Here is a 26,186-nt window from a genome sequence, read left to right on the forward strand (position 1 = left end):
TCAAACTCTTTCTATGTATTCCTTCCATCCGTTTTTTCATTTCCCTACTTCAAGGTTCTCACTTTCACTACTAGGCAACATGCCAACAAGCCAAGGCAGTTAAGCAGCGCTGCTTAGTTCTGCTTATAGTCCAGTATCAATTGCAGTTCCATGAATCAGCTATTTCTGATCCCAGCAACCCTCAGTGTTCTAAAATATATCATGCCATCATGTTTCAAAATTTATGTCAGGGAGACAAACTATACTGTCAGTACAGGAAATTGAAATCAAGAGAGACTGCAGTTACAGCAAATAATTAGTAATAGAATTGCACTTTTTTTTTCCTGCTATGTAAAATATCAACTCCCGACTAAATGTGTCTTGTAAATCCCTGTGGAAATTTTGTTTTGAATCCAAAAATCAAGTTGCATGATGAAAGAAGAAATAAACTAATTTTATTTTGGATCCTTTGATAATGTAGAATTTCTCCTAACCGTTAAAAAAAATATCTGTACTGTTTTTTAAAGACTTACAAATTAGCTCATATTGTATTCCTTTGTAGGCTTCTTCTGCTTTGCAGTGATATCCCACTGGAGGTAGATCACTGCATTTATGCTTTTTTATTCCTTTATAGATATTTCATTGACCATAATACAGAAGAAGATAGGTATTTCATCATTGATGCTAACACTGGAACCATTAAGACTACCAAGATCTTTGACAGAGAGGAAACATCTTGGTACAACATCACAGTTGCTGCTTCTGAGACAGGTAAATAATACATTTAGTAAATGTGTAAAAGAAAAGCTTCTATATCTTATGAATGCAAGACTAATTATTGTTTTTAAGGAATGTTATCCAAAAAGTCTATAGGTTCTCTTCAAAGGCAACTTTTTTTCCACCAATTTGGAGACAAAGAGGAATTTGAGGTATGTATGTTAGTTCTTTAATCCCAGAAAAAAATATAAATACATATATTTATTCATCTAAGTAAACTTATAACCTTTTCCACATTGGTACCAATTTATCTTGGACACAAGTCCATTAAATGTAATATTCTCATATCAGGGAACTTAGCCTTTTTGTGTGGGTTGCATATCATCTTTCATATTTCTTGACAAATAAACGGTATCTTCTTTTTTAGGATATAGTATAAGCTGAGAAACTCAACCATTCCCTTTTATAGCTAGAGTTAATCTAATGACAGTGAAGGATAATGATTGCATGTTAATTGTTAAATGTGGCTAGTGCCAAGTAGTTTAATGTTGATTATCAAGCTATAAATGTTTAAGTCCTGGCCTTTTAATACACAAATTGCCAGATAAAGATTGAGGTATATTTTTCTGGGTACGCAAAAGGCCTCAGTCAAAGACTACTGAGTTTCACTGGTCTCAGCTAAGGATAGTAGTGTTCAATAAGTGTTCAATCAAATAGTTCCAGGTAATGGATTTTACATGATGTGGTTGCAGTTTTTTGTAAATAAAGCACAACTTGAAAACCCTACAGATTGAATTTTCCCCCAATTTTTTTTCTTCTAGGAAATTAAATCCCCAAATATTCCTTCAGATTTCATTAATCTGTTTTTTACTTGGAAAATGGGACACAGGGTTAGAAAATTTTGAATTTTTTACTCATTGTGACTAAGACACAGAAGTTGAAGCAAATTGTCTGAGAGTCACTGTGGTTTATTGGATAAGATTTGGATTGGGATTCTGTTCCTATTCCTTCAGTAAACACTGTGTGAAATGCTCATAACTGCCTAAAACTAATCAACTTCCTCTGAATAAACAGGGCCACCACTACCTTTAAATAAGAGCTTTTTTTTTTTTTTTTTTTTTTTTTAAATAAATTGCATCAGTAAAGCCAGTTTTGTCTGTAGCCCTATTTAAATGAAGAAGTTGTAAAATTGTATTTGTACAGCAAAATTTTTTTTTACTTTGCTTTTAAAAATTCTCCTCCAATTAAGAAAATAGCTAAAAGTGACTGAACTCCTTTTGGTCAAATATTTCAACACAGATCCTCCATCCTGGCCAAGTCTAAACCAAGGGAGATAGGAATATTAATAATGTGCTCACACAGAACAGCTCTGCAAACTAAACCCATAATTCTTCTTCAAGTAGTGTCCATATGTGTACTTCAATGTAGGTGTGTGTTAGCCCCTGCACTCTGATTGGAGAACTTTGATAGCAGTGTGCATTCAGCCCACGCATATGCTGCTCCACTCCTTCCATGAGCCTAGCTTCTATGCATGAGTGAACCTCCTCAGTTCCTTCTCAACCACCCCTGGCTAGAGACAGAGCCTAACTAGCTATCCATTTGCAGATCATTAACTCTCCAAGAATTGCTAATTTGGGCTTCTTTTGAAGTCCCTTTTCTTTCTTTCCTTTGTTTGCATTTTATTTTGGCCCTTGCCTATGGGAATCCTGTGGCAGGTAAGGATATGACGCTCAAGGTAAGGATCACTTCGACTTTCTATTTGGACAGGAAAAGAGCATTCATAAAATCTCAGAGACTTTTCCTCTCCATTGCAGATAGGTCAAAAGGTATAGCGAATTCTGCTCAGGGGCTCTTTTATTTGGTCTCGGGCTGTATTAAACTCTGTTACCAGCTGTGTAATACAACACCTCCCGTCTTCAGTACACACACATGCTATGAGGTCAGCCTTCTCATCTGTAGCCTTCTCCAAAGTATTCCTATATCAGAAATCTGCAGAGCGGCTACCTGGGAATCTGCTCATATCTTGTATAGCAAGATATATGGGAATATGGGAATATCTTGTATAGCATTATGTAATCCTGGCAGTTTCAGCATCCAGTAGCGGGTAGTCACCAACTAGCGGGTAGTCACCAACAGTGGAGGACCCATAGGGACACTACCTGAAAAAGAAGAAGTTACTCAACTTGTGCAGTAGTGATGGTTCTTTGAAATGTGCATCCCTATGAGTGCTCCATGACCCACCCTCCTCTGCTCTACTCCGGAGCTCTAACAGTTGACTCTGCATTAGAAAGGGAACTGAGGAGTTTTGCCCAGGCACACCAGCTAGACTCATGGCAGGAGAGGAGCAGTGCATGCATGGGCTGAACAGAAACTGCTACCAAAGTTCTCCGATCAGCAGTTCAGGGGTGCAGACACACCTACAGGGGAGGACCTATGGGGGACACATCTCAAAGAACCATCATTACTGCATAAGGTGAGTAACTTCTTCATGAAATCTTTCAGTGGCTTTGATTCTGCTTGGAAACATGAACTATCTTCAGATGCACTTCTTCTCTTATTCCTTTCTTTCTTCTTGCTGTATCTCATCATTGCCACAAGATGATGCAACACAATGTGGACCAATGACAATAGCCACCAAGATTGGTGACTTCCCCTCTATTTTCATTTGTTTCAGATACAGGTTAAAATTAAATCTGTTTTGCAATTTCATTTATAGGAGATGTTACTAGCTTATGCTATAATATTAGTACCATCTATATATATATTTTTTTATGAGGACAGCGAATTGATATTATTATACCTGCTTTTGGGATTCAGTTAATATTTAGAACTAAGTAAATTTCTATAGTAAATAGTAAAATCTTGAGTTTTATATGTAGTCGTAAAAATAACAACCACTAAGACTCTATAAGCTCTATAGTTTCTTTGCATAATGTCTTATTACAGTGCAACATTCACTAAACTATAATTTAGGCCTAATCATAAACAGGTGCATAGTAAAAGTAAACTTTAATTAAGATTTAAAAGTCACATTGGGATATCCATCGGAAGCATAAAGAGAAAAGGAATAGTTGCTATCCAGGCTTTTTGGGAAACCATCCAAATGTAACTGTTTTGCAGAAATAAATCTCAATAGCATTAAAGTTAAATCTAGCTTTTCTATACATTATTTATTTCATATAAGTGAGTGGTATTGTGCACAGGATAGTAATAAAGATTATACTGGTAACTAAAGAAAATGAGATGTATGGTGATAAAATGCTATTTTTAAGACAATCTGCTTAGAATTCTCCATCCAAAGTGCTCTTTGTTATGGGAGAAATAGGCCTTCTTTTCTCTCCATGTTTACTTCTCATTCTTGAAACTAAGGAATTGGAAAGATTTTTAAATCTGTAATGCTGAGCAATAAAAGCATTTTTTTAAAGGGGAATTGACAGACAGACAGATTAGGTTTTGATTAACCCTCCTTGGATCCTTTTCTTCCATAACCAGTTTCTAAGATTAAAATATTTAATGTAAACCAATTGGAATTTTCTTCAAATTATAAAGATTACCACACTTTTCCAAATCCACTGACAAATTGAAAATTGAAGCTAGTGCTGTACAAGGAGTCTATATGTGTTCCCATCACTCTTTGACAGGCTGCCAAATGTTGTACGATCTGCAACTTTTTCATAGCATTTACTTTCGAATCCATGTGCAATGAATTTCAGAAGATAAGCATGGGGCTGACAAACAGGTAGAACAGCATGGCTAATTCCTAACCTGACAAGAAAGATCATAACTTTTCAGTAATTTATGCCAATCGATTAGCCAGGAAGAATGAAAAATCCAGAAGGCACCTGAAAGTGTGCACCATCTTGACAATCATAGGCAGGTGTCCTCTGTTGATGCAATGTTATAGTTTTGGCCAGGTGACTTTCTCTCCCCACCATCACCTCTGTCTTACCTAGGTTTAGTTCTAGCCAGTTATTCTTTATGCAGCTGCTTATCTGACAGTGCTGTCTGTATTTGATGTGACGGAGATTTAGAGATTAGTGTCGTCTGTATGCTACTGGCGCTCACACTCTGCTCATGTTTCAGGCTTATTGTTTCTGACCCCTCTAGAAGGTGCTTACATGCACTTTCTAGGTGGGATTTTGAGAAGCACTCAGGTGCAGATCCACTAAGGTATTTAGGCACCTAATACCCATTGAAATCAAGGGATCTGGGCCTCAGCATTGGCCTAACTACTCCCATTGACATATTTTCAATGGATTGAGTGCCCCCAAGGAACACAAAGCATGCGTCCATGCAAGTCCATCCTTTCTTTAATTCTTTAACTGGGAAGATGCATGACAGATGAGGTATAAGAGAGCCACAGTCAGGGAAAGTGGAATGTGCCAGGAAAATAACATAGTTGAGGAAGTTGCTTTGTCTGTTTCAGCATTGGTTGCAACACAGTCTGTTATAATCTTCTAGGAACTCCCCATATTTGAAGGAGATAAGAAAGTTGATAATGTGGTACTACATCTTAAGTGAAGAAATTGCATAATGATGAACCTCACCTCAGTTCTGGGGAAACTGACTGACAATATATATTAAGGACAAAGTAATAAAATACTTGGATAAGTGTAAATTGATAGAATTAAACCAGGCTTCAGTGAGGGTAAATCATGTCTTGCCAACCTGTTAGAATTCTTTGAAAAAAGTTAATGAAATAATTGATGGAGGAGAGCCAGCTGACATGATTTGCTTGGCTTTTGCAAAGGTTTAAGACATGGCCTCTGACAAAAGCCTATTAAGGGAAATAAATAACTACAGAATAAGTGGACAATGTGCTGTCATAGTTTAAAAACTGATTTAGTGAGAGGTAACAGAGCCACAGTGAATACTTCTTCCTCTGAAAGGAAAATAGTTAAGGGAGTGATGTTGGCATTGGTGTTTATTGCTCATAATGAATGAAATGGACAGCGAAGTGGTGAAATCAGATTATGCTACAACCCATTCCAGTTGGTAAAAACTAAGGAGGATTGAAACAAACTCCTGAAGGAAATAAGAATCTTGGAAATTGGGCAGTGAAATTTAAACTTGGATAAATGTAAGGATTCATTCTGGATGAAAAAAATCAAAACTTCTCATATAGATGCTTCAGTTAAGACTATTGCTCAATATGCAGCAATGTTGAAAATAACAAACGAGAGTCTTGCCTACTTTAAGAAAAAGGTGGGAGTAGGGGTGGGGCAGAGGTATTAAAGCACTCATTTCTAATAGGGTTTGCTCCAGCTCTGAAGCCAGTTCCAGCTAAAGTTAACTTATAGTTTGAGCTATTCAAAGCAACACAAACTACAAATGAGAAAGATAAAAAATAACCCTTGGAGGCTGTTGGCCCAGTAATATGGGGAGAGAGCTACGAAGGAAAATAAACACTAACATGAAGGCAACAGTGGATTACTTATTCAGAGGATCAGAATGAGAATGACATGGTGCATCAGAGGTCCCAGCCAAGAAAAATAATATGTGGTATTAAGAATGTTGCAGAAGAATATTGTTACTGCTGCCAGGCTATTCGGCTGCTCATTGCTTCTGTTCTTGGAGTTCCAGTGTTATCAGCACTAGCAGAAAATTCAACTTGCTAATTTAGCAGACCTCAATGTCACTCATAAAGAAAGACCACAGGCACAAGTCAGTGACAAAGGCACTAGGCCAGGTTTATTGCCCTCAAGGCACAGTCCTAATACCTTGTCTCTGTGGTCACAGGTACACTGACACATGAGTGTCCAGTGTCAAGGAGTGGCTCAGTCACCAGTGAGAATTTCTGCTATCCCCTAGGCCAGCAGAAGGATTAAGATGAGGTACACTGACATTTATAGACTGAGACAAGCAACATACATACCCCCTTATGTGTTTCATGACATCTGCATGTTATTTTGCCTTGTACCTTGCACAAGATGTCTTGGGCAAAGCATCCCTATTCATCACTTCTGTCAAACCTTCTTATCTCGTGTTCAGTCAAGATGCACCCGTGTTAATCTTTTCGAAACGTCTTCACATATATATCCAGTATCTGTTGCTCCATAAGAGTGTCTGTGTTTTAGTAATGCTAGCAATACCCTTGCCAAGTTCATGTATTGGACAGTGAACTTGTAAGCATCTGGTTTAATACATGTCCAGAACTTGATTCATGGCACGGCCTGACTTTACTGACTATGGTTCAGGCCTCAGGTCTTTCACCAGGCCCAGTACTAGAGGCTCTCTCTCTCTCTCTCTCTCTCCTACAGCAAGAAGGATTTTGTGAGGAAGCCTATTTTAGCAGTAAGTCTAGCACCTAAATTAAACATTCCTGAGATTTGCCACATGATAAACACAGCTCACAGTCAGTCTGTGGAATTCATTGCCACAAGATGTCATTGAAGCAAAGAAGATTTGCCATTTAAATGGAAAATAATATCATCCAGAGTTATAATAGTAAATGTTAACAAAAATAATGCATTTTAGAAAGGATATAAACCCTCATGCTTTAGGACATAAACCAACCACCAGGTATTGAGGATTTGAAAGAAAGTTTCTTTGGCAGTAGGCTATGCTATAACTGCCTCATATGGAATTTCTCACTCCTTCCTCTAAAGGAGATGGCACTGGCCACTGTTGGAGCTACTGGTTTAGGTAACTGGCTTCATATAGTAAGTAATACCCATATTCCTATAGTTATCAAGTGAACTCAGTGAATTTATATCTAGAATGGATGAGACTGGGGAAAGAGTATTTGCAACCATTAGCATGAACTCCAAGAACAAGCCTGAATGCCATGTGCACAAAGATTTATTCATGATGTTTCCTAGAACTTTTTCCGAGAGGATTTTATTCTTCAGAGCAGAAGATGCAGAGAATTGGAACAAAGAAAATAACTTGAAAATAGCAGGGATACCTGCTGGGGTAATGTCAGATCCCCACAGACTTTCTTAAGCTCTGGATGTCTGAAATGCTGGGAAAAGAGAGTAAAAAATGACCATGTGAAATGATACTGCACACATGGAGCTTTGATCCCACAGTGAGATAGGAAATAAGAACCTTTGAGACATAATTTTGCAACCACATAATTTTAAAAATCCTCAAGGCTTAAGACAAAATGAGTTACTGGAAAACAAAGATACTTGATTTTGTTTATTTGTTTCTCCCCTTCTACCACTATTTCTTATGCCAGCTTAAAAGGGAAAGACACAAATGTATACATGCAAAGCAGCAGCACTGTGATATATGGATGAAAGGTGCAATGCTTTATGCTGCAGTACCAAAATGATCTCAGGGAAATAAAGTCGCTAAAAAAGCCCAACAAGGTAGTAACTTTTTCTGAGACACTTTGAGGCAGGGGCAATAAATTGTAATAAAAAAACAAGGAGGACGAGGATAACCAAAACATGCAAAACAGCAGGCAGCAATTGTTAACTATGCTACAGAGATTGATATGGACCCTTTAATTGTACACAAATATTTTTCAAAGATGAAATATGGTGGAAATAGAAACTAAGAAATGCAAGGAGATAACAACTACAACTAAGAATCACAGAAGTTAAGGGCAAATTAAAAATGTATGGAATTGTTTAAATCAGGTTCAAGAGTTATCAGATTAATGTTATAAACAGATCATGTAGCCTAAGTGAAGATAACACATGACAGTGGCCTAAAATGAGGCCATTTTTTTTCTTTCAAGTGCCACACGTTTCCATTTGAAGTCAGTGGGTCCAAAATAAAGGAAATAATTTGACCAATTGTTTTCAAGTTTTGCAGTGATTTGGGGAAGGAGACATGACTATTGCTTTTAAGAAAAAGAAATGTGATATATGAGATTAAAATCCATGTTATTACTGGTTCTGCAAGATGAGAGAGAGGGATGAAGTTAAAGGAATTGGAAGGTTTAACCAAAATGGTTAAAAGCATGATAAAGATCCAGAGGATAGAATAGACTTGTTAACACTACCAAGAGAAATACTGGCTTAGTTTGCAGTAACAGTGATCAAAGTATGTGTTTATTTACATGCACTTAAAAATTAAATGATAAATGCACACAACCACTCTTGTTTAACTTTGAAGAAAGATAATTGAAGTTTTATATGTACAACCTGATGGAAATAAGACTATGGGGTGACATGAATATGGTGTATAAAGGGGAAGGGTAATTTTTTTTCTTGTGAATAGCAATAATAGGACCAGAATTGTTGTTAATGTAATGTAATTATCTTTCAAACTCACATCCCTAATTTTAAAAATCAAAGACACTGCCTGTCAGACACATTTGAATGTGTTTGAGTTACATTATCTGGATTACAATTAAGCAAACATCAATATGCAAGACATTTCTTGGGAATTAATGACAATTTGAGAGGCACCGGTGTTGCGAGCAGCAACCCCAAGGCCCATTAGGTACAGCCAGTCACAAATTCCTAAGAAATATACTATTAGGAAGATTATTTGGGCTCTTAGAACAAAGAAGAGCCAATGCTTTTGCTCAAAGCAAATTGTATGGATGTGAGTGTCAAAAGATTTTAGCATTGGCATAAAGGTTCCTATTGAAGTGAATGGGACTTTTTCCATTGACTTCAGTGAAAACAGTGTCAGTCCAGTGGTGATCACTTCTGACAATCCCAGGCCCCGATCCTGCAAAGTCCTTCATATAGGCACAGTTTGTAGGATAAGGCCCTAAGCAGAGCCCAAAAAAACAAATACATATAAGAAGTGTAGTGGGTAATCAGCATGTGGAAGGATCATACAGTGATGCAGCGTGATATATATAATTTTGAAGATAACACATCTCTTTTGCTAGGACTACTGTTTTTAAAGAAAAGCGTGTTTTAAGGAGTTACATTCCAAACTGTATTACATTTGTGATGATTTTACATGATCTTGACATCTCTTCTCCAGTATAAACTAAGGCACAGTAAGGCCAAGTGACATGCCCAAGAAGCATATAGCTAGTGGCATAGTCAGGAGTACAACCCAGAAATCCGGACTCCCACTTCCCCTCTCTAACCTGGAAACAGTATTTATGAGGGGGCATTACTGTGAGGTAAAAGAGAATCACTCATGACTATTTACATTCTACTGCTGCCGTTAAAATAGGATAAGATGTTCGGTTTCCATTCACTCATTTTTTAACATTCCATTTATAAAATGGAACTGAGAATAGAATGAGAATAGAACTATTTTAGACCATTTTATGTTCTCACTTCACATTTTCCTATAATCATAAGTTAACAGATCATTTTAATGTCTAGTATCAGATAATCATTAAACAGATTAATTCAACATTTTCTTCATTAAAGGATTATAACTAGAACAGAGAATTATATAAAATGCATTCATTCACATAATTGTTATAACATGTTAATCTCATAACGTTCTGTGTTTGGCAGAGACTACTGAATGATTGCCTATTCAATTCCAGTAAGTCTGGTGCTGGTTGTACTGTTTAGTTGCTCCTCGACGTTTTTGTACTATGATTTTTGTTTGATGAATTTTTCCTCAAGGACAGTATATATTGCGGTCACAATGAGCAAATTAATCCCATTGACTCCAATAGAATTTGGTCATGTCTGTTTATACCACGTGTGGTCATATCTACAAAATAAATTATATTATAAATGGCAGAATGATAAAATAAACTATTTCATTACAATATAAACTGTATTCATTTTTCATCTTTGACCTCACCTGTACTCTGCCTACTAATCCATTTTCACAGTGGCTTTTAATATTCCAGACTGTTCCATTATTTTTCAAAGAAATAGAACCTGCCACAAAATATTTCCTCCTTGATCCTTAAATCTAGTAATCTAGAAAATCTAGTAAAATCTAGTAAATCTAAAATCTAAAATCTAAATCTAAAATCTAGTAAAATCAAGTAAAAGGTTTTTAAAATGATCAGTCTAAAATCCAAGACTCACTATATGTTATTCAATGAAATAATTAAAAATTGAAAGGCTGCTATCTTTTTAACAACTATAGCTAGAAACACCTCCTTTACCCTGTTGATGAACTGGGATTCCAGGCTTTCCAGTAACATAGCGTCTATATTTATCTTTGGCAGGTTGAAAGACTTTGGACCTTAAAATCACGACACTCGGATTTGTAGAAAGTCTATAAATTTGTTTTCAAGCATTTCTACACTGACACTCATTTGTAAAAATCTGCATAATTCAGTCATGGCTTTTCCAAACATAAGCCATCCTGAATGAATGCCAGTAAAATCTGAATATGACCACATACAATCATGTCTCATCTATTCTCTCACTGTTTATAATTCTGTATCCACAGTTTCATTTTTTCTTGCTAAAGCTCTATTTTGTTTTCTAAGATATCCTAACTAATCACTGCTGTTCTTGTTAATGTGTCTTAGAAAAGTCACAGGAATGCTTCCTCCTACTGTTTGTGCAATCCTATAATAGTTATTTGGCTGAACTTAGTAAAGTTCACCTTGCCTCATAAATAACTCGGTTCTGTTTATTCCCTCTGAAGCATCTGGCACCAACCACTGGCAGAAGACATGATACAGGGCTCGATAGACCATTGGTCTGCAATGGTTGGCCATTCTTAGGTTCTTAATGGATTAATTTGAGTATTTATTATATATCTTAAGCTTCCTGAAGGTTTTTTTTGACTCATAGTGATATGGGCAGATATACAAAGTTCTTCAAGCTTTTCTGAATTCCTATATTCTGCTAGAATATTAATTCAAATCTTAATCTTTATTCAGTCTTTTCTCATGAAAACTCTCATTGAAGCCAGTAGTCCAAATACTCATCTTAGTTATGCCAGTATTGCTCCAGAGAAATTCCACTGGCCTCTCCATCTCACTCAGAGGCTGGTCCTGCACTTGAAGTCAATGAGAATTTTTTCACTGAGAAGAATAGGGCTCTGAGGGCAGAAGCTGGCCTACCAGGAGTCATTTCTTAGTAAGGATTTTTTTGTCACACAGAATAGACAAAGGAAAGACTCCCAGGTGAACACTTAGCAATTGATGAGGCTTATATAAACTCCCGAAAGAGGTGGTATTTGACAGATTCAGGTGGGTTAGCTTTATTAAATAAATATCTAATATTCCTGTTGTGGGGGAAGAGATAGTCACTCTGAAACTAATCTTCAAACATAGAGAAAACACAAAGTGACCCCTAATGAAAAGTGTCTTGCATATGGGAATCAGAACAGTACCCTTACTTTCATCATCCTTGAAAATACTTGGTCAGCATTTGCCTAGCAAGCTCACTCTACAGGCAGGAGTTGAGGGCATATTGTTGATTGATGAACAATGGATCTGACTGTTTGTTGTTGATGAGCCAGCTCACTCCCTGGGGTAATTCTGTCTGAAGCTCTTTCACAGAAACCAGGGAAGTGGTTTCCAGCAGGGTTAGTGTTTTTTATTAATTATTATTATTATTTCAAGCCTTCTTAACAAACAAATAAAAAAACCTCACAGACTCTTTCCTCAATATCTGTGCAGGCTGAGTAGTCCCTTTCCCAAGTCTGCCCCTGACACCAGTTAGTTCATCAACCCAAATTTTTCCTAGCTCTTACCTCAGAGCATTAGTAATACAGTTTCTCCAGCAATAGTCCTTTGGCTCACAGCCAGTGGCCCCTCAGTTTTCTAGTTTCAGGCCTCTGACCCCATAGAATGGAAGTCTTATACCTTAACAGGCAACATTATGTTTCTGTCTAGTGCTCCCAGCTCTATGTTGTTTTTTTCCCCTTCCTTCCCTTATCAGTGTATTTCTCTTACCTTTAGAGGAGCAATAGTGTTCTCCAACTAGTGGGCTAGTCTCCACTTAAAACTTACAGAAGCACAGCTGTATTGGTACAGTGTTGACACGTAACCTCATCTTCCTTGAAAAAGGACTCAAAACATCACTGGGACTTTTCAGATACCCATGATAGAACTGGGCCATCTGCAGGATGGATGTTGAGTCTGGTACAGTGGTGGGATGATATCAATACCATGTTGCCAACTCCAGTGTGATCTTCAAGATAGCTATACCGTCCAATACCATGGTGGAAGGATATCAGTACAGTGCTGTTGATTCAGGTACTGTCTGCTGGATGACTGTTGAGTCTGGAACCAGTTCATACTGTTTCAGTGCTGACATTATTAGTACTTACAACCCCACAAGTCTATGAGGCAGCAAAGAATTTCCCTTGCATCTCTTTTCCAGACTATCCAATACTATACAAAGCCATTGCAGTACCTCTTGCAGTACTGGCTCTATCTCCTCAGTTCTGGGGCACAGACTGTTAGTGGTACTGATGTCAGTATCAGCTAAGAAGCATGTTGAGGGTTGGGTACTTTCTCTGGTACCCACTTCAACACCAGGACATGCTATGTCAGTGCTTGTACAATCTTTGGCCTCAGTTTCAGTCTTGGACTCTCCTTTGGCATCAACAGCCTCAGTACCAACTCAGTACAAGAATGACTGTCATCTTGGATATGGATCCCAGCTTACGCCATGGCATTGACAATGAGGTCTTTCCCAACACCAGTTCATGATTCTGTGCCATCAATGTCTTGGGAGGCTTTGCAGAATCAACTGCCATACCTGTCTCAGTACGTATGTTGACCTCTTCACAATGGACTAGAGATTAATCAGTTTACCTAGTGGTCCCATCAGGTTTTGCACCCCCCAATACCTACTGAGTATTTAGATTACCCTTTGAAGTCTGATTGGAGTCCTCCATTACTTTGCCATCCACTCCTAGATGCAGTTGGTTTAGCAAACCTAGACTGCCTCCAGAAGAGAGCATTGGGCTTAGAGTGGGATAGGTCATTCATTCAGCAAGGACAGATCACTGTGGCCCTGTTCTTACTGCTCCCCCATCCCTTGCCTCATATTCTCCCTCCATGATCATTTGGAATCCCATTCCCTCAGGTGTTGATCGCTGGCTCAGTTTAGAGGAAAGTTGTCAAAGCATATGACAAAGCAGCTTTTGGAACCACGTGGGTTGGAAGTGTGAAAAGACACTTCCCCCAAGCAGCCAGTACTGCAAGAAGAACCATCGTCTGATAAACCAATTTTACCACAGTAGTATCCATCCACTCCTGTTAAACTTTCTTCCTCCTCACTTGATAATTGAATGATCCTGGACTCTTCTTCTCTCGTTCCAGATTATTTTAAGTCTCATCAGGAACTTCTGAGAAAAATGGCTGCTGCTTTCAGCATACAAAATGAGCTTGTACAAAAGAACACTCACAAGCTTTAAGACATACTCCAGGCTGCTGCCTTTGGTATGGTAGCCTTCTCTATTAATAAGGCTCTTTTAGAATCAAGAAAGACTTTATGGCATATGCCAGCACTCTTAGCGCCTATAGCTAAGTACATGGACAAATGTTATCAGGTTCCTATGCAAGACTTTGAGTGTTTTTATTCCCATTCTGCACTGAATTTTTAGTATGGATGGCTGTCAATGAGCGATCATGTCTTGGGAGATTTAAATCAACCCATAAGAAGAAGGGCACAAGAGACTTGATTTATTTGGGAAAAAAACTTTATTCCACCTCCTTTCTCCAGATGCATATAGCAGATTAGCAGGCACTGTGAGCCACATATTACTCTCTAAACGGGGTTGCACATCCAGGTTTACTGTGAAATTACCAGAGGGGAAAGAGGAGAAAATTAAGGCTTTCCCTTCAGACAGTTGCGTAGTGACCAAGATGGCATTCCAATCTGAATTTGCTGCAGCTGATGCTTCCTCTATGGTGATAACCTCTGAAATAACACAGAGGAAAGCTTCATGGTTACAGAACTTGGATATAGCAATTGACATCCAACAAATTATAGAAGACAGTCTGTTTGATGGATGGTGTTTATTTTCAGACAGAAATAATGAGACCTCACATTCTTTTAAAGACTGTTGAGCTATTCATTGTTCATTGGGATCTATATCCCAGCCTCCAAGAGACACCAAAGCAGACCTCAACAACAGCTTCAGTACTAACAGCAATATTATAGGCAACCTTTCTACTCATCAAGGGAACCTAATTTCTCAAAAGAGAAAGCAGAATTTGCAAAGCAATAATTCCTCTAATGCCAGGTCAACAGAACCAGCTTATCCTCAGTCAGGAAGCAGCCTATTTGATTTCTCCCTCAAGGATAGCAGTGGTCCTTCCATCTACCCCCATTTGGGGGTAGATTTTTCCCATTTCTTCAGTGCTTGGAAATCTATAACAGACAAATGGGTCCTAAGCACTGTGAGACTGGGATATTCTGAGGAGAAAGGGAAGTTGTAAATTACCAGGATGATTGGTTAGTTCAAGGCACATCCAAACACCAGGTTTTCCACTACATCCAGTACATTCTTCATCTCTTTGACTGTCTGGGACTTACGTTGAGCAAGGAAAATTGACATTAGTTAAAACACAGAAAATAGAATTTATTGGGGTCCCACTCAGTTGTACTAATTCATGTGCTTTTGTTCCTCAGGAGAGATTTCAGACCATTTACCTAGATAGTATCTCAAGTCACATCTCATCACCACAGTCTTGACATGTCAAAGGTTACTAGGCAGCAGGCCTCATGCATTTACATGACCCAACATGCCAGGCTTTGCCTATGCATCCTGCAAGTGTGGCTAAAATCAGTCTATTGACTGAACAGATATCCTTTAGACAAATTGGTCTATGTATCTTGAGATTGGTGGATGGATCAAAACAATACATGCAAGGACATGCCATTTTCTCATTCTCTTCCTTGTTTGAGACAGTTATTACTGATGTGTCCCTGATAGCATCGGGCACGCACCTAAGGGGATTGTGAACCCAAGCATTATGGATAGAACACAATTTGACCCTTTTAATCAATTTTCCTCACACTCCAGGCAATTTCCAAAGATTGCCCATCTTCTCCCCTTCACATAGTGCTTGTTGGACAGATATTGACCAACAATACAAGCATGATATGCTATCTAACAGACAAGGAGGGACACAGTCTGATCAGATTTGTCAAGAACAAATGAAACTGTAGGAGTTTTGTACAAAAGAGGCCATTACTCCCTTTGCTGCACACTTAATGGGGTCCTAGAACCGGTTGGCCAACCATCACAGCAGGATATTTTCTTAACATCATGAGTGTCCCTGAAGAACAGTGTGCTCAGTATTATCTTTCATGTTTGGGATATTTTATCGGTTGATCTATTTGCAACAAAAAACAATAAGAAATGCTGTCAGTTATGTTCCCAAGTGGGTTACAGTCTAGACTTATTAACCAATGCCTTTCATCTGCAGTGGGACAGAGTCTCACATACATATTCCCCAGTACTGATCATCCCAAAGGTAATTCTCAAATTGAAGCAAACCCATGCCAAGATAATTCTTAAACTCCAGCTTGGTCAAGACAGTGATAGTTCTGGGATCTTCACAGCCTGTCCTTTCAACATTTAGCTTCTGCCTTGTCTTCCAGGCCTATTCACCCAGCAACATGGACGGATGTTATATCCAGACCCCAACAGCCTTCACCTTGTGGGTGGCATGGTTGTTGAGTGGTTAGCTCAGGCAGATAAGGACTGTTGAGTGTCAGTTCAGGAGGTATTGATTAATAGTAGAAAGCAATTTATTAGATCCACTTACTAAAGTAAGTGGAAATGATTTTCAATCTGGTTCACTCTCCACAGCATGTCTCCACCAGAAGTTAAGTTTTAGGACATTTTAGACTAATTGTTCCATCTCAGATCCTTAGAACTTTCTCTAAGCTCACAGAGAGTTCACTTGGTGTCCTCAGCAATTCACCTTCCCATTCAAGGAACATCCATTTTTTCAAACCCAACGGTTTCCTATGCTGCAATGTAAGCCCAGGGTTAGTAGCACTCAAGATAGCAGACCCTGAGTTTCTTAACCGAGGGCTGGAGCATTTATACTCATTTGTAACACCAGGTTAGGAATTGTTTCACCTTGGATCCCAACCTACAGCTCCAGTGTCTACAATGAATTATCTTGGCTTGCATCCTACCACCCATATGCCAGACTTCCTAGCATGCTCCCACAATGTGGATGCTGTAACCATTTGTTTTTGGTGCAGTGTGGTAAAACTTGACCGTTCACCAAACTTGACTATCCAACAAGGAAGGTTAGCCCATGGGATTGTGCAATATTTTGGTGGACTCCCAGAGCACAAGTCCAATGGTGCTGTATCTGCACTGCAAAGCAATAAGGCTTGAAATATGGGTCCCAGCTTTATTCAGTCTTGAACGCTCCATCCTCCTGAGGTCCTGGGACCCTGGGTCCAAGCCCTGGGTTAGCATGATTTGTGGATAGACAGAAGGGGGAGCCTGAGTTCAAACCCTGCATTTACATTGCAATGTGGACATACCCTTAGATTTTAAAAGGGAGTGTTAGATTTTTTTCCCCAGAAAGGATCCATTGCCACCTTGGAAACTTTAGATTGTATTACCTGATTTAATGGGTCCTCAATTTTAGCCTATGGCTACCTGTTTTTTGCCTCACCTGTGTCAGAAAGTATCCTTACTCTTATGTCAGCCTGAAGAGTGGGTGATCTTCAGGCTGTCATGGCAGAACCACCATACACAATATTTTTCAAAAGTAAGTAGTTTTGAGGCTAGCGCCAAACTTTGTAACTATGGTGGTATCTGCATTTCATCCTCTGCCCCCAAAACCACATTTACAAAAGGATGAAGAACATCTGCATACTTTGGATGTAAAGTGGGCATGAACCTTTCATCTTGATAGGACTAAGCCTTTCAAGCTATCTCTTTAGCTATTTGTTTCTTGTGTTAACAAATGTAGAGGTCTAATAGTTACCACACAATTTCTAGACAGATTGCTTCCTGTATTACCATGGATTGTGGGGTAACAAACACCTCCTTCTCCTCCACATAGACTAGTGGTTCATTCAGTGAGAGCTCAAACTACTTCAGTGGCTTTTCAAAATGATGTCCTCATATTGGACATCTGTAGGGTTGCCATTTGGTTCTCGGTACATACCTTCACTCACAATTACACCATGATGACTGCTTTGAGATCTGATGCAAATTTTGAGAAGGCAGTGTCACAGTCATATGTTGCAGACTCTGAGCTCCAACTCCTAATTGTTCATGAATGACCTGAGTGGTATACGCATGTGCAACCACCTGAAGAAAAAATGGTTACTCACCTGTATTGTAACTTTTGTTCTTCTAGATGTTGTTGCACTCATGTATTTCACACCCATCCCCTGGCTCCTGTGCATCTGAGTCCTGTTTTGTCATGTTCTGGTGGGAAGAAACTGAGGGCAGGTTGGGGTGCTGCCACCTTGATACAGCATCAGGTGCGACAAAGATGTGCAGGGTTCATGTGCCATCTCCAATGGGTACTGCTGCAGAAAACCCTCCAGCTCTGTTGCTCTGGGTGCACGCACATCTAAATGAAATACACATTTGTAGTGACATCTCGAAGAACAACAGTTATAATACAGGTAGGTAATCAGTTTTTTTTGTAAGGCACAATTGAAAAATATTAACAAGCAAGAAAAGTTGTAGCAAGAAAATGGAAGTGCCCAGCCTGTATTTAACTTGTGAAAAGGCTCACATGATCTGAATTCTAATACTGGGAGGAAAGTTTGGGGCAGGAGTAGATGCTCTTATTTTTTCCTGATCAGGTCTTCCGTTACTATGAATGACACTACTTATCATTATTTTAACTTCCTCCAGTTTCTCATGCTTAATTCATTAAGAACATTAAGAATGGGCATGGGAGGGGCAAGTATAGGTATAATTTGAAACATATTTTGTGTGGGGTTGTGCCCTTGCATGTGAGAGACTCTTAATGGAACCTGTAGACCAGGGCCTTTGTCCAGAATCCCACCTAAAAGTAGAGAAGACTGAAGATCTCACCTTGTTAAAATGCACTAGAACGTCAACATTCTGATATATTGCTCTGCAGGAAGTTATTTGGTGATACAGGTTACATCTACATTTGAGCTGTGAGATGTGGTTCGCTCTGCTCGAGCTAGCTCTCTAAAAATAGTGCTATCTGCTACACTGCTATTTTTAGCATGTTATCACAAGTATAATTAGCATGGGTATGTCTACATGAGCTGGGAATCACACCTCCCAGCTCAAATGTAGAAATAGCCTTAAAGTGATTTTCTAGGACTAGACAGCTGTCTCATTTAACTAATAAACTGAAAGAATTCTGAGCGTAAGTCAAGAACAGTGTAATGAGTCTGAGCCATCACACCAATAATCCTTTTGATAGAGGTATGTGATATGGGCTAATTAAGGCAAACATATCCAGGCTACAGACTAGATGAAAATTACAGTGTGTTTCTCTCTCTCGCTTGCGTGTGTGTGCGCACACACACACAGACACACATTATAAAAAAAACACAGATCCAGTTATCTATTGGCAATTACAAGCAACTTACATCTGTGCAGTGCCTGAAAAATTGGACCCTGATATCTTTTATTGCCAGTTATGTTCCAGTGGAGGATGGTAAAAATGAAGTCCACACTTTTCAGCAAAGGGTCTATATTTTTAACCAGTTCTGAAAGATTTTTCTTCTGTTCAGAGATGCATATTGAAAAATTTCTGGAAGAAATATTGTTGTAGAAACTGAAGCTATTATAATGAAGAATGCTAACTATAAAAGGTTCATCACATAAAATTAATATAATGAAATATAAAAAGTCAATGTAAGATAATGAGAATGAAACAATGTGCATACAGATCAAGGAAACTTGCATTTCCTTCCCATTTTATCATGTAAAACTCCTGTTCATTGAAATCAGTTTGTTTGTTATACTTTTTATTTTGATTTTTTGGAAATCAGAGTCATCCCTAATTTGGTAGAACAGTTATTTTTTAAAACCTGAACAACTTAAAACTTTATTATTCATTATTTTATTACTGTTTATGGGATTAATCCTTCTCCTTTGAAGCCCACAGCAAAACTCCCATTGACTTTAATGAAGCAGTATGAAGGTCAATTTTATTGTATTTATATAATTTCCAGCAGTGTAATATATTGCCAGCTATCTGGTGCCAAGTTTGACCAAACAGTTTAAATGTGTTTGCTTGTTTATTCTTCTCTTAATGTTTTGGTATTTTATTTTAATACCCTGAAATATTTGAGGAACTGGGGAAAACAAAAGTACTGAACTGAATTTTAGATTTTATGCAACACTGCAGTGACACTTTCAGGTTAATTGTGAAGCCAACTGATCACTTCTTGGCATACAGTGTGACACCATGCAATAAAGTCTGAAAACTTTTTCCCACTTTAATTCCTGAGTAACTTGTAATTTCCTTGATATGACAAAATAGCGATTTAGCATTCATGCCGTGCCTCTGTATTCATTTTTCATTTTTCAAAATGTTAATGAGACTCAGAAAATAGGATCTTTATAAAATTATCTTTACTAAAAGTTCTACTGTGGTATTTGGAGCTTTTGACAAACCATCATTTTAAAAAAACTTTGTTTGAACTAAGGCTTTAAAGTGTGTATTAAAAATGTCAAACGACTGAATACATTTCTGTGTGTTTTACAGACAACCCTGGCCTGCTAAGCCATGTTCCAGTTGATATTAGAATTCTGGATGTCAACGACAATCCTCCAGAGCTTGCCAGAGAATATGATGTAGTTGTCTGTGAGAATGCAAAGCCCGGTCAGGTAACCAATCAGTTGCACAGTTCTCTTTCCTCTAATGTATGTCAAAAGAACATCTTTATTTCTGTTAATGTCACTTGCAAAAGAGGTTTGATTCAATGAGTACTTGAGCATCACAATTTTTACAGGCAAAAAAAAAAATGAATGTCATTATATTTTTATATTTTGCATTTGATCAAACTTTTGAATGTGATAGGTGGAGGGGAATGTGTTTGGGGATTTAAAAAAAAATTGGGGGGGATGTTAATGTTAAAAATCAAATGTCTGTGTTCAGTCAAGATGGGCAAGATCATAATGTTGTCTGTTAAATGTATATATATTGGAAACTATGATTTTGTTTATAGTAATCAACTATCATCATCATCAAAAATTGTACAAAGCAAATTCAATTTCTCTCCCATCCCAGTAGTCAGTGGGTGTAAGATTCCTTTATGGTGCTTTGCAAAATGGTAGATACAACATGGCTGTCATGGTGCTTCTTTGCGCATTTTGTTGTCATAAGGAGCAGTTTGTGTGAGATTACAAACATGTCCCTATGAAATGACACCAGATGTTCGTAATACGAAGGAGGCTGTAAATGTTTTCAGGGATATGAGGATGGTTTCTCTCTTAAAACTGAGGCTAAATAGACTACTGCTCTACTGCTACTTCCTTTGCTGGTATGCTCCATCATTGCCCAAGGCTTTACAATATTTCCAACACCTTTCACTCATTTTAACCATTCTGCACTATTTGCCCCCACTTCCTGCTGGCTATGCGGTAGTTTGCTTGAGTATCTTAAAATGCATGTTAGGGAGTAACTGCTTTTCATACTTAATGTTCATTTGGAGACACACTTTATTTAATTCTGTGCTAATTTATGATTAATGGGGCAATCTGATTTTATGTACTTAATAAAGTATTGCAGTCACCACAGATTACAATGAAATCTGAGGCAGATATTGAGCAGTTATTAGATATAAAGAGTTATTTGTTTAAAAAAAAAAAAAAAAAAAAAAGTGAAGAGCATTCAAAATATAAGTGTGCTCACATTTTTCCTAATGGGCCCATGTTTTGAGCAGTGATGGCTTTCATATCAAAAACATGAAAATTCATGTGTGTTTTGGGGAATGGAAGTGGATATTCATATCCACAATGTCAGAAATATCCACAGCAAATAAAGCACAACTTGAGGGACTTGTATAAAACTAAACGGTGACAAAAATATTGTGAAATCCTCCTAAATAATATGATTTTCTTTTCCAACTTCCAGTTGTTATCCAGTGCAATACTTTTATTTATAAATGATGTAAATTAAAGACAAAGTATATCTTTCATGAGTTAAAACATGGCACAAAGCAAATTGAAATGTTTGTGAGTTTTTTCTCTGTTTGCTAAGTTTTTTAAATCAGCAAATGATTTACATTGATGACAATTTAAACTCTCTAAAGGTCGTTCTGTATGTGGGAAATTGTGAGCAAGCTATTTATTAAATGATCAAATATGTCTGACCACACTGACACCTGCTGCTGATGTATATTGGGGTTATATTTCTCATTGTTCCCTGGCGTGAATGATACCTTGACCCTTGCTACACTACAGTCTAACATCCAAGAGTAGTACCTCTGGGAAGGACTGTATAGCACAGTAGTTCAATATGAAAGGATGGAACAGTGTACATGTTACTAATGTATTTTTAAACAAGGAAAACTGTATTACACACTTATTATTATTATTTATTTGTACTTTGGTGGTGCATTAAAGCTCTAGTGAAAATCAAGTTACTATTGTACTATGCAAAAAGCACATAAGAAGTCATGGGTCCTGCCCCAAAGAGCTTACTATCTAATTCAGTGGTTCTTAACCTTTCCAAACTACTGTACCCCTGAAGCCTGAGTCCCACCCCCACGGGGCTGAGGCATGTAACTTAGTTTCATGGCGCCCCTGTGGCTCCAGGCAATTGCCTTTCTTGCCACCCCCAATACCAGCTCTGCACTTGCGACCCCTCCAAAACCCCAGGTTAAGAAACACTGATCTAATTGAAGACAAGATGCAACAATTGAGTTTGTCAAACATTAAGAAAGAGGGGAGGAAAGATTAGGCTAACATTATAAGTTAACCATTACTTATGATAAAATGTGTGATGGTTCAGATAGACATGATGGCTCAGACTAATTTAAAAGACTTTTGCTTTGCTTTTATTTATTCTGACTTAGCCACCATTGGTGAGAATGACCAGTGGGATGTCCCATTAAGGAACTCATTGCATCAAGGAACGTCAAATCTCAGATTCTTAGACTCCACACATATCTGGTTTAAGGGACTCCCAGCTGGACATCGTATCCCGATTTTGTATCTTTTTATTAATTAAACCTAATAACTGTAATTATGCTATATAAAATAGTACAAATAATTAAATGAAACATAAGAAGTTGAGGTTAGAATCCAATATGGTTATAGATTCTAAGTAAAACATCCCATCTTGTTTTAAAAATTGTTTCTGACTGAAAATCCACTATGACCCTTGGTAAATTTTCCAATGGTTAATTACTCCCACCATTATAAATGTATGCCTTATTTCCAGTCTGAATTTGTCTAGCTTCAACTTCCAGCCATTGGATCATGTTATACCTTTCTCTGATAGATTTAAGATCCCAATATAAAAAATATCTGTTACCTGTGCCAAGCTTTATAGTCTGTAATCAAATCACACCTTAACCTTCTTTTTGTTAAACCAGATATATTGAGTTATTTAAGTCTCTCACTGTAAGGTATATTTTCTACTCTTTAAATTATTCTTGTGACACTTCTCTGAATCCTCTCCAATTTATCAATATCCTTCTTGAATTGTGGGCACTAGAATGTAACACAGTATTGTGGTTGCACAAGTGCCATGTATAGAGATAAAATAATCTCTCTACTCCTACTTGAGATTCCACCATTTATGCACCCCAGGATTATATTAACTCTTTTGTCCACAGAGTCATATTGGGAGCTCAAGTTAATCTGATTATCCACCGCATCCCACAAACGTTTTTCAGAGTCCCTGCCTCCCAGGATACAATCCTCTGTCATATAAGTATGGCCTCCCTTTTTTGTTCCTAGATTAATACATTTACATTTAGCTGTCTTGAAACACCTGTTATTTGCTTGTTCCCAGTTTACCAAGCAATCTAGATCGCTCTGAATCAGTGACCTGTCTTCTTTCCCATTTTTTGTGTCATCTGTAAACTTTATCAGTGGTGATTTTAAGTTTTCTTCCAGGTCACTGATAAAAATGTTAAATATAGAACCAAGAACTGATCCCTTGGGACCCCCTGGAAACACACCTGCTCAATGATGATTCCCCATTTTGAGATCGATAAATTAGGCAGTTTTTAATCCATTTAATGTACCATGCTAATTTTATGTTGTTCTAGTACTTTAATCAAAATATTGTTCAGTACGAACTCAAACACCTTCCATAAGTCAAAGTATATTCATGAACACTATTACCTTTATTAGCCAAACTTGTAATCTCATCAAAAATGTTAGTTTAATGGTATATGTTTTGCATAAATCCATGTTGATTTTAATTAATTACATAACCCTCCTTTAATTCTTTATTAATTAAGTCTCATATCAGCTGCTGTATTATCTTGCCTGGGATCTATGTGAAGCTGACAGGCCTATAGTCACCTGGATCATCCCCTTTACATTTTTTAAAAATTTGCACAATATTAGTTTTCTTCCATTTTTATGGACTTCCCCAGTGCTCCAAGACTTCAGCATTAATGTTCCAGTGAGCCTCTTCAGCCAGTTCTTTTAAAACTCATAGAGGCAACTTATCTGGAAATGCTGATTTCAAAATGTATAACGTAAGTAGCTGCTGTTTAACATCTTCCTCAGATACTAGTGGAATAGAGAGATTGTTAACTTCACAATATGATGAGATTATATCATCTGTTTATTCCCCAAATATGGAACAGCAACATTTATTGAACACTTTTGCCTTCTCTGAATTATTATTGATAATTATACGATTTCCATCTAGGAATGGACCAATACCATTGTCAGTTTTCTTTGTGCTCCTAGTATACTTAAAAAATATCCTTCTTGTTGTCTTTAACTCTGTTCGCCATAGATTTCTCCTGGTGTCCCTTTCCTTCCTTTATTCATTTTCTACAGTTCCTAACTTCTGATTTATTTTCATTATTATCAGCTTCCTCTGTCTTCCATTTATATAATATATAATAGTTGCCTTCACTATTTGGGCAGCTGGTAAAGTGTTATCATTATCATTCACGTTCTTCTGATTAAATTCTTCCTCCCATCTGATTTGGGTCATAATTATTTATAGCTTTGTGAAACTAGCCCAATTAAAACACGAAATATATACATTAGTGGTCTGGACTTGCACATTATAAATATGATCAAATCATGATCGCTTCTACCTAAGCTACCATTAATTTTTAGTTCTGTGATCAGTTCCTCTTTATTTTTTAAGACAAGGTCTGATAAAGAATTCCCCTCATATTGGATGAAACATTTTTTGAGTAAGGAAACTGTCATTTATAATGTTTAGAAATTCCAAGCATGTTTTATTACTGGCAGCATAAGACCTCTAGCATATGTCACTCCAAATGAAGTCCCCCATGATCACATAACATCTTTTCTTACACATTATAGATAAGTGCTTAAATAGTTCCCTAATGTGATTTGGTGGTCTGTAGCAGACACCAACTAATATTCCATCTTGTGCTTTATCTGTTAGGATAAGGCCATTGCAATGTATCAGTGACTCAGAAACAGGTAATGTTTGTATTCAGTAAACGATAATTCTTCTATCCATTACCTAAACAGGATAGCGGATTATAAAAGTACTGAAAGAAAAAGAAGTCTTCTTTAACATTAAAATAGATTGGTCAAAAAGGACTAATACATGGCCAATGCTGGGAGGCGGAGGGAGACAATTCCCAATGTAGTTTACTAAAGCTTAACGTTTAACCCCAAAAGATCCCCCTTAAGAGGTGATCACAGAAAATATTTCAATGCCATCTATAATAAAGCTTTGATGACAAGCCCAATTTGTTATGTTTGGCTAATGTAGAATTTAGGAGAACACAGCAAAAGTTTCTCAATATGTAGTTTCTCTTAACTCATAAAAATGAGCATGTCTATGACTTTTCTGAACAAATAATTATTCAGTACAAAGCTGTGCTTGGCCTGTTTAGGTGTCTCCCCGTCTGTCAAGTATATGGCTGTTCCATCTAACATGCATACGCACTACCCAATCAGAGGTTAAAAATGCACATGGATGCGTAGCCAGGATGTTTTCTGATTAACAAAAATAAAAGCAAAAAATTAAAATACCTAAAACGGTTGAATGATCTCTTTAACCTTACAATGGTTCTCAAGTATTTTATTGCTTGTCATTTATGGCATATTATAAAAAGTTTTAATTGAAAAATCTATTTTAAAAATATTAAAATTAACATAAAAGCTGGAATTGAATTCCATTACTTGAATATAAAAAACAAATAAATTCAAACACCCAATTTTATATTTCGCAAAAAATACGCATTCACTTCTGCTAATCTCAGGGCAAATAAATTGTCAAGCAATGCCATAATATCGCTTCACTTAACACTGTCATGAGTAAAAAATCAAATTAGCTGTTAAAATAGCACTTTAAAAGAGAAAAAGATTATTCTTTATCTTAATACAGACTTGGGTCTTAAAATTTCCTTGTACTCCACAAATAGTCAACACAATGGAAAATTTACTTTAGGTATCACAGCAAAAGTGGAATTAAGAAGGGACTTGCAGGAAAAGAGGATAGTGGCCTTAAGGACTAGTTCACAGAAGATATTCCAGTAGTAAGGGGCCATCCTATCTTTAGCTTGATTTGGGTA

At 37.4% G+C, this 26,186-nt stretch overlaps 1 protein-coding gene across 3 annotated transcripts in view; it reads left to right on the forward strand.

Annotated features, from left to right (window-relative positions):
* The window catches only part of CDH18 (cadherin 18), a 518,716-nt gene that overhangs the window by 463,226 nt on the left and 29,304 nt on the right, over positions 1–26,186 (forward strand). For all 3 annotated transcript variants that reach the window (XM_067569768.1, XM_067569753.1, XM_067569759.1), the window contains 2 exons: positions 614–750; positions 20,195–20,316. In XM_067569768.1, coding sequence (XP_067425869.1) covers positions 614–750; positions 20,195–20,316 — 259 coding nt within the window. The remainder of the gene's footprint in view (positions 1–613; positions 751–20,194; positions 20,317–26,186) is intronic.

Source organism: Emydura macquarii, unplaced genomic scaffold (genome assembly GCF_026122565.2).
Source record: "Emydura macquarii macquarii isolate MOO-44397 ecotype Brisbane River unplaced genomic scaffold, CSIRO-AGI_Emac_v2 contig_320, whole genome shotgun sequence".
Classification (NCBI taxonomy): domain Eukaryota; kingdom Metazoa; phylum Chordata; order Testudines; family Chelidae; genus Emydura; species Emydura macquarii.